This window comes from Aythya ferina (genome assembly GCF_964211825.1).
Source record: "Aythya ferina genome assembly, chromosome: 13".
Lineage (NCBI taxonomy): Eukaryota > Metazoa > Chordata > Aves > Anseriformes > Anatidae > Aythya > Aythya ferina.
Genome location: NC_140311.1, coordinates 7,614,824 through 7,623,768, shown reverse-complemented (window position 1 = coordinate 7,623,768; position 8,945 = coordinate 7,614,824). Strand labels below are relative to the sequence as shown.

General features: G+C 37.7%; 1 protein-coding gene across 5 annotated transcripts in view; it reads right to left on the bottom strand.

The window, feature by feature from the left end:
- Positions 1-409: 409 nt before the first annotated feature.
- MOSPD1 (motile sperm domain containing 1) overlaps positions 410-8,945 on the bottom strand; it is a 14,743-nt gene continuing 6,207 nt past the window's right edge. For 2 of the 5 annotated variants that reach the window (XM_084534311.1, XM_084534310.1), the window contains exons 4-6: positions 5,552-5,781; positions 3,478-3,639; positions 410-1,082 (exon numbers count right to left, since the gene is read on the bottom strand). In XM_084534311.1, coding sequence (XP_084390437.1) covers positions 1,051-1,082; positions 3,478-3,639; positions 5,552-5,781 — 424 coding nt within the window. In that variant the 3' untranslated portion in view covers positions 410-1,050. The other 3 variants (XM_084534313.1, XM_084534312.1, XM_084534314.1) reach the window with 2 other exon arrangements.

The following is an 8,945-nucleotide window of genomic DNA, read 5'->3' as shown; positions in this document are numbered from 1 at the left end:
TTTTATAAAGATTTGTGTGTATGAGCCAAATACACCAATAGTGGGTCCTCAGTAGGAATCAGCTTTGTAGAAATAAGATTTTAAAACTAAACAGCTCTAAAATGAAATGTTAAATGAAGGGACATACTTGTTACATACTTGTAACTGGTCACCTAAAATATAAAACTGAACTTTGAGCAGCAGTTTCTGCTACAAAAGAAATCTACTGCCTTAGCTGTAAGGGATGGTGGTGGGAAAGTGTTGACAAATGCCTTTGCTGCTATACTTAGTTTGGTCTCTAAAGTAGAAAAGAATGCTGAGTCTTGTATTAGTGTGCAGTTTAACTTCTGTTAATGCCATTTAATTCAACTTCTGTTAATGCCCCTTAGTTCACATATTGCATGCATCCCTAAGAAATGAAAGGATCTGATTACAGAACTTGTTTTTATTGTCTACAATTGTGATACAAAACAGTTGTTGAAGAAATTATTTCCCCAGGTATGAAAATGAGCACTCAGTGATATATTTGTAATGATGAAGTAAGGAATTTGAGAATTACTTCTTCACCTAAATTTAATGGTTTATTTCATAGTTTCAACTGATGAATTTTTTCATTTTCTTCAATGATTAGCCATGACTCTCACCCTTCTTCTGGTATGTATACAGAAGTGTTAGGCACCAGCCTCAGCATGTACAACCACAAACCAAATAAATGTTTTACATAAGACAGTTTGCTTTTATAGTGATCACACACTAATGTGAACATAGACTAAAAATAACAAATGTCGCTTTAATAAGGATTTTTTTACAGTAGGCGTAAATATAAAAGTTTTTCAAATTATTTTCACAGGTATCACTGAACATTTCATAGCTGTCTGTTACAGAAGCACCTAAAAGTGCTTTGAGTCTTTCATTTATTATACATAGTTAAAATATATTACACTTCTGAAGGTATCTTAAATCACTGAACAGTTTTGCTAGCATCTTGATGAGCCAAATGGGAATAAAAGGCAGTCCACATTCATGATGTGAATATACAGTAAGGTGTTTGACATCCTATTAAGTCATTGCTCATGTTCTCAAAATAACCATGGTGATGAGACCTGAAAGACAAGAATTAAGAACTAGATGTTTTAATTTCACTGAGTAAAACATTCAAAATAGAGATGAGATAGGTATCCTGACATTGGCCAAGAAAAAATGGTAAAAATGCGTATGTGCAAGCAGAATGAATTTATATACACCCATCACTTAAATACCAGAAGTGTTGCTCCAAATTTTGATGTAGATAAAAATTAGTGTATAAACTTACACTCAAGTGCTATCGAGTAACTACACTTCAAAGAAGCTATAACCATTCCAAACAATTATCAAACTCAAGGCTGGAAATCTTAATACTGAGATTTTGACTTGGATAAGTATAACATTAGCACACAAACCCCCGGTTTTGATGTGGGCTAGCTATGGGTAGTATAATTTAAATGCTGAATCATCAGTAAAACAGATTAGCTGAAAGCTCCAAGCCATTTTTTATTCTGCTCTGTGGACAATAACATCGTTGTCAAAAACTAGTCTTTGATCAGTCTGCATAGGGAGCTTTCTGCAGACTTCGTTGTGACCTTTAAAAGGAGAAGGAAAAGTGGAATTGCTCTGACGGAGGTAAAAATATAAAAATAAGAAGCAGAAGCTCCAGGGATGAAAGGAAAAAATACATGGTTAGTAAACTACTCATGCCACACTGAAGAGTTCACTTTAATTATGTGCTGATACAAGGGAAAAAAAAGTACAAGTCTGCAAGTTCTTACTCATAAGTTTATATAGTACAAGGTAAAGAGGTATATGGAAAAACATTAGGGCTCCCAGAATCCCACCCTCATGTAACATCAAAATAGTAATTTATCAGTTCTTAGGCAATCTTATTTTCTTTCAGGCTTGGAAGATGTTCTTCACAGCAGAGATCTTAGCTAAAGTCTAGAGATCTCACTAGAGACAAAGAAATTGCTGAGACTATTTTTGTTATCCTGCTGCTACATACTGATTTAACTTTATAAAGACATTAAAGATAAAAGTATGATAGAACAGAGTTGTAACGCTGCCTTCCATTAGATAAGCATTTTATCCATTAAAGAGGAATTACAGTTCAGCTGTTTGTTAAGGTCTGCTCTACCTCAGACAATCACTACCACCAGTACTGCTGCAGGCCCTAATTTGGATCATCTGAATCACTGCTGAAGTACCAGGCTTCTGGAAGGTGCTACAGGACAGCCCATACCACGTGTACATGCACTTTCAGGTAAGAAAGGGTTTAACTCATTTCTGTAAAGCAAATTCTCAATGTCACGTGGCCCAGTTGTCACGGTATATACCTCTTTTTTCAACTAAATGCTAAACAATCCAATTGTACTTCATTGGGGAAGAAAGGAGTTTCGTCATCTTAAGGCCAATCAACTTGTGTTCTAGATGAGCAAGTGTGCTATACACGAGACTCTTTTCCTGGGTATTAAGAACATTGCTACTGAAGGATCAAGATGCACAGGGACTTCATACTGCATCTATAAACAGGTAAGTTGTTGCAAATGGTTTAATACTACAGTTAGCAACAGCAGAAATTGGAATTTTTTTCAAAGCTAGAGGTAAAAATAAAGCAGGGATTACTGCAAGATCCTAATCTGAAAATACATTACCATCAGCTCAGATAGAGATGTAAGCTTCTGGTTAGTAACGGGTGAGTTTTAAAACCCTTTTAGCAGACTGACTCTCAGAAGTCAGTCATTAAACTGTGTGCGCGTTAACTACCAAGAACTTGCATCGCTTCTCATCACTACCTCACCTCTAGCTATCAGTTTGAAGCTGCCTAGCTCCTTTCCTTTAAATCCTCATTTCTGCCACATAGTGGGACAGGAGAACTGAGCTTAGTGTGACTGCTCTTCGAATCTGAAAGTTATAGAAAAAGTCAAATTAAATGTGCAACTTAGCTATGCTTGCTAATTTAGGAGGAAGTTAGCAACAATCTGGAAGAGCTGTGGATGGCAGTGATCTCTTAGCAAGTTTTTAGAACTATTTCTAAACATTTTAACTGCTTATTAAGAGGGTAGTAAATGGAGCCTTTCAGAACAGCTCATCTGGGTTGGAGAGAAGAGTTCTAGGTTCTGCAGTAGAGTAACTATGTCAATACAAGAGAAAGAAACAACAGCACATTCCATTCATTTTTGTTGGCTGATGATTATAGGTATTAGTAATTTGGCCAGTCACCAAATGAAGGTAAAATCAGCATGTAGGGGCCTGTATAATATTGAGTAAAATCTGGTCTAAAATAGTTACAATTACCACTTTCTCCTGATATCACTATGGCTGTAACTTAAACTATAAGTGGGGATGCAAAAGAAAACAGATGCGGTGCTTTGTCTCCATTAGGTTTCCTGAAGCCCTGACAAACACAGAAGTTTCTCAAATCAGAGAAGTTGCAATAAAATACTTAACAAAATCCAAAATACTTACCTAAAACATAAGCAGCAACTAACTTTTGATTCACACTTAAATGGAGGTAGAGAGGCACCAGGGATTCCATTTCCCCCAATGTAGGTAGCATTAGTGCTGCAATACACACTATTCCCAGGAAGACTGTTAGTAAACTAGGTCCCGACGAGGCAGTTCTGTTTTCTGAAACACAAAATAGTACCACTTGTAAGGATTATCTACCCACTGTAAGTGTTAAATATTCTGCAGAAGTGTTTGCAGTACATCAGAGCTGCACTATCTCAAATTTTTCTTTTTCCCTCTGGAGTTTGGAGGGGACGGAAAACAACTCTTAAACCCACTTTCCTTTGCCTTCCGCATGTTGCAGTGAAGAAGGCTGCTCCATGTTCCAGAGCTGATGCTGGAACTTGTTTTCACATGACTTTCCAAACCCCTCCCTTCTGGAGGAACAGAGCCTGCCAGGCTCAGTAGCTATATATACACACACTCATGACAGTTAGATGTTTCAGCAATGCTTGAGGTTTCACCATGCATCCTGACTCCTGACATTGATATGTTCCCTCAGCGATTAATAGTCAATTGGGAAAGAACACCTAGAGGAGGTGCACAGGCAGATAACTCTGCTTACACCTCCAGAACAAAACTTGGCTACAGCAAGAACACAAACTGTTCGGCCAGATAAGTTTCTCTTATTTCTTTTAGAGGAGGATTCAAGGCCTGCACCTGCCAGAACAAGCTTCTGTGCCACAAAGGAGCAGTATTTCACATTTGCTGTAGAAACTGAGTGAACTGCCATGAGTCTAATATCACTTGAACAAGGAAATGCAAACTATAGATTAAATTGTCCTTCGTGCTCTTTACTGTGCTGGAGATTAATAGCTGGAACCTACTCAAAGACACTTTGTTGTTTGTTTTTTTTAAAGAGCTGTTCATGTGTTAGTTGAATATTTCTAACAAACTTCTTCAGACCCACTAGAAATTAGCAAGCGTTTTATCAAAGTTTTCTATCCTCACAGTGACTAGCAGTATATGTCCCATTTTAATTGTACTAACCTAGTATTTCTAGGTTGCAGGTTACATGCAAAGACTGTACTTGCTCTGTTTATTATTTTTCTATAAGCAAGCAATGTGATGTAGCTAACAATATTTTAAAGCAGTGAAATAGCATTTGGATTAAGACCAGTATCAGATTGTTCAGGATGGTTAAAACCCTCTGTACTGGAACAACTATCATAGTAACATTTTGTTCTGTGAGCCTTGAGAACTTGTAGGTTTAGTTTAACCACGTATCCTCCTACTATCCATCTTGAGGATTTTTTTAGTGTAAGGTATTTCACCAGCCAACAAACCATGTATAAATGCTGAAACTGTTTTATAACAGGAGGAACACTCTCAAGCAAGTTAATCCATTTTCTGGAAATTATTTTTGTTCTTGTCATGAAGAAGAAAGCAGCGACAAGAGTATTACACTATAAATCAGTAGACTGTCAAGTCAAGAATCAAATCAGATTCATTTCCAGTAAAACTTGATAATTTTTATCTCTCTCCCTACTACTTTGATTTAGCTGTTTGGTACAGGCTTTGCCCAAGACTGTTGATTTACTTCCCCATATATGAAATGCAGCATTCTCAGCTAGCAATTTTCATTTTTTGTACTTTTCAGACAAAGACGGCACAAAACAAGGAGCACTTTAGAAGATGTTTTGGCAGTATTTCCTGATCATCAGGAAATGGAGGATTAAGGGTTTGGAACAAAATCAGAAGGGGCAAATGTTCTGAAAGAGACCAAGGAAAAAAGTAACTGATCTTTTTGCAGATAAATTCCCATTGGCAGTAACAGAACTGCTGCACCAGAAGAATATAGAGGGTACTCTCCAAGGTACAATAACCAAACTCAGGGCAGAAAAAAAAGTCATGATTACTCAAGACAGCACAAGCAGTACTGCCACAGTTTGGTTCTTGAGTGCTATCGTCCCTCAGTGATTAATTCTTTATTTGCTGTAAGACTGATTTTTTTTTTGATTTCCATATACTCTTTCTAGTCACTTGAGCTATTCAAAATTGACAGAGGACAGGAGGGGTAAAAGATTTCAACTACCTGGTTGACACAAAGTCTGCTCAAAAAAGACACTTTCAGCCAGGTGTTCTTTTATTCGCTTTTCCTCCTCTTCCTTTTGTTGTGGTGGTTCCTTTGCAGATGGAAGTAGAGTAGCAATAACCTCCTTCCTCCCTAGTGCTTTCCTCTGGCTCTGCTCAGACACTTGCAGACGAAATTTATCTATCACACCATAGTGAGCAGCTCGAACATCCCTGTGACGAATCACACTGCAGAGGAAAACAGTATTTTCAAACAGAGAAACCACTTTGTCTAGTCTTTGTGGAATTACAATCCCAATATTTCCCCTTTCTCCCCCCCCACACAGTTCAGATCCCCATTCCATCCTCCATCACACAATGTTCTTGACAATTTGGTCTTGTCTTCTCTCTCCCCTCCCTACGTTCATTGTACTATGACGGTATTCTGGTTGCTTAACTGATACTCCAATTGGCTAGCCAAAAAGAATAGTTAATTCTTTATCTAAGAATACACCTTTGCCTCAATCTGGCACCTATCTGCCAATCTTCATGAAACATTCCTTATTTGAAAGATGCTTCCTCTTTTAGCAGACCTGTTTGATGCTGGCAAATGATTTCTAAGAGGTATAGGGGGAGCTGGGGTGGACAAGGAAGAAAAGGAAAGTAGGACTGCCAAACACTTGGACAGACAAGATGGTGGCAGAAGTCTAGCTTTTTGAGGAAAGCAGGCTCGAAGCTTTAAAATTATACTTTCCCAGAAGATAAACTCATTCTCTCTGTGGATGAGAGTCAGCTCCAGTAAAGGGATTTTTAAAATCAGAAACCCACTGGCTTAGAGCATGTAACTGCAGTCAAAATTACAGCTATGTATCTACATAAACATTTCTCACCTGTCTTTCAGTAAGCATGTTTGGATACAGAGATAGATAGTAGAGCTCTGTGCTGTCAGAGCCTTGTTCATCCATCTAGCAGCTACCTTGAGAATATTTGGCAGCACTGAAATGCTGTAGATACTTCACTAGCTAGAAAGACCTGGGCCAGGTTTATCTACCCAAGCTGCAATCACAACATAGACTGCAGTGTAGGCACACACTGAGTCATACCTGGACAGTCTGTGTTTTCCTTTATAAACTTTTATACTGTCCAGCAACCACTCTGAACCTGTTTTGAACAGGTTGACCAAGATGGCTCGATAGTAAGGTGGGGTGATAGTTGTTAATTGCTTCTAGTTTTACGTTATTTCATGGGAAAAATCATGCAGGACCTATAAAAGGCAGCTTTAAAATAACCCTGATCATAGTCAATACAGAACTCTGCACGCTGTTCTGCTCACCTACCTCCTCTCTGCATTTATGATTCATTATGAAAATCCATATTTAGCACTACAAAACTAGAACATTCAAGTTTTTAAGTCATACCAGCTCTTAAGGGTTAATACAGATTTTAAGTATTTTTCCAAAGTGAAGGACCTTTTTTTTTTTTTTTGGTGAAAGGCTATTCTAAATTTCTAAGATAATAATAGCTAACCTGGTAAAAATACCTATTTGTAAGTGATGTGACTTCAAGAAGGTTGCCATCTCCTGAGGGGAAAAAGTGATTTTCTCCTTAGTAATACAGCACTGCGCTCTTAAAATTGTTTCAAAAAAATCTTTGTGATAACATACATGATTAAAATGCTGCAAAAAATAGATTCTTGTTTCAGACTTAAGTTAAAGGAGTTGTGTCACCTGAAGTGATCTACAATCACAAACAGAGAAAATGGTAATAATTGATACCTGGTTTGAACAGTCTATTTAACAAGGAAACAGAAACTACGTCATCCTAAGCTAGATGAGGTACAGGAACGCTTGTGGTATTACATCACTTCAGAAGCTAAAAAGTGTGCTTATGACAGGCTTTCAGGAAGCTGAGTGTTGGCCTTCACTGAAACAAAAGGCTCTTTTCCTGATAATCCTAATTCATACAACTCTGAGCGTATCAGAACAGCAGATTCAACTCTGTTTCTTTGAGACTTCCTTCTTATTTTTTTTCTCTCCTCTTAGTATCATAGTGCCAATTAACCTAAACAGAATCTTTATGTAACACTGTGCTATGAGAACATGCATCTGCTGCCAAGCAAAGAGATGTTTTCTGCAGACCCTTATAAACAGATACATTCTCCTGTTTCTTTTTAGAGACCATTGCATAATTAGAAGCTCTGTAGAATATCTGTTTATCTGGCAAATGGCCATACTTACATAGTACTGCTCATATCTTAGAAGTAAACACTGCCCTTAGACAACAACCAGCGGAATGAGATGGGTTTCCTGCCACACAAAAACTCTTGGCTACATGGATACACCTTATTTTTCTTTATTTAGTAGAAGACATTTGAGACGAACATATGTCATCAAGATTGTGTGTCTACTAAAGACTAGGGTAGTTTACAGACAGATACATTGGTATATTAATTTTGTTCTGATTTTAGGATTATTGCCCCTGCCCAATTAAACTTTTTAGTTCCATGTTTTAAACCCCCTTTTTGTTTGGTGAGTCCTTGGAATTTTCCAAATCACACCCAAGGAAACCAGCCTACAGGGAAGAGCCATTCCCCAAGCACCTTATTATTGATTTGACAAAAGACAAATCATTCAATAGCAGGGTTTTTTGTTTATGGACATTAAATGACCAGAGGTTCCTGGTGTTTTACAGTTGACAAATTTCTAGTCAGAAAGCTGTGTACTCTTCTAGGCATGTCATCCTTTCTTTAGCTGTACTTATACATCAACATGGAAATAACAGGGCAAATAAATGATGAAAGAAGTTGGGCTATTCTGGCTTATCTAACTACTGCTTCCTCCAGTTTGAATTATAGCAGCCTACAGGCCCTACACATTATTGTGGTAACTTAGCCAGGGTTCATCTTCCCTCTGTTACTGGGTTGGGACCTGAATGGAGAAACAAGGGGAGGGAAGAGGGGAACAGAGAGAGAAAGGAAGAACAAGAGAGGTGGTCAGGGTGAAAGGTGGGCAAAAGTACCTTTATTAAATATGTCCCAAGAAAAGTGTGTTCAGTAGAACTTCATACATTTTCGCTTTGTCAGTCTGCGAACAAATATTTCTCACAAAGAAATCCCAACCCTGGGGGTCTTGCTTTTCTTGTTAGAAATAACACAAAAGTACTCAGAGGAGGCTTGGATTAGTCTCACTGACGGTTTAAACAGTATACTACAGGATGCATTTACTAGCATTTTATTTATGCTTAAAGACAAAATCAAAGACTGAAGTATCTCAAAATTGTTACCTCTGTCCTACAGTAAAAGGATGGCAAAGATGGAGTGGCCAAAAGAGACTAGGAAAACATAATATTTGTAGAATTTAATTTATACTATGCATGCTGTCATTTACTACCTCTTAATAAAAGGAATTAAGCTT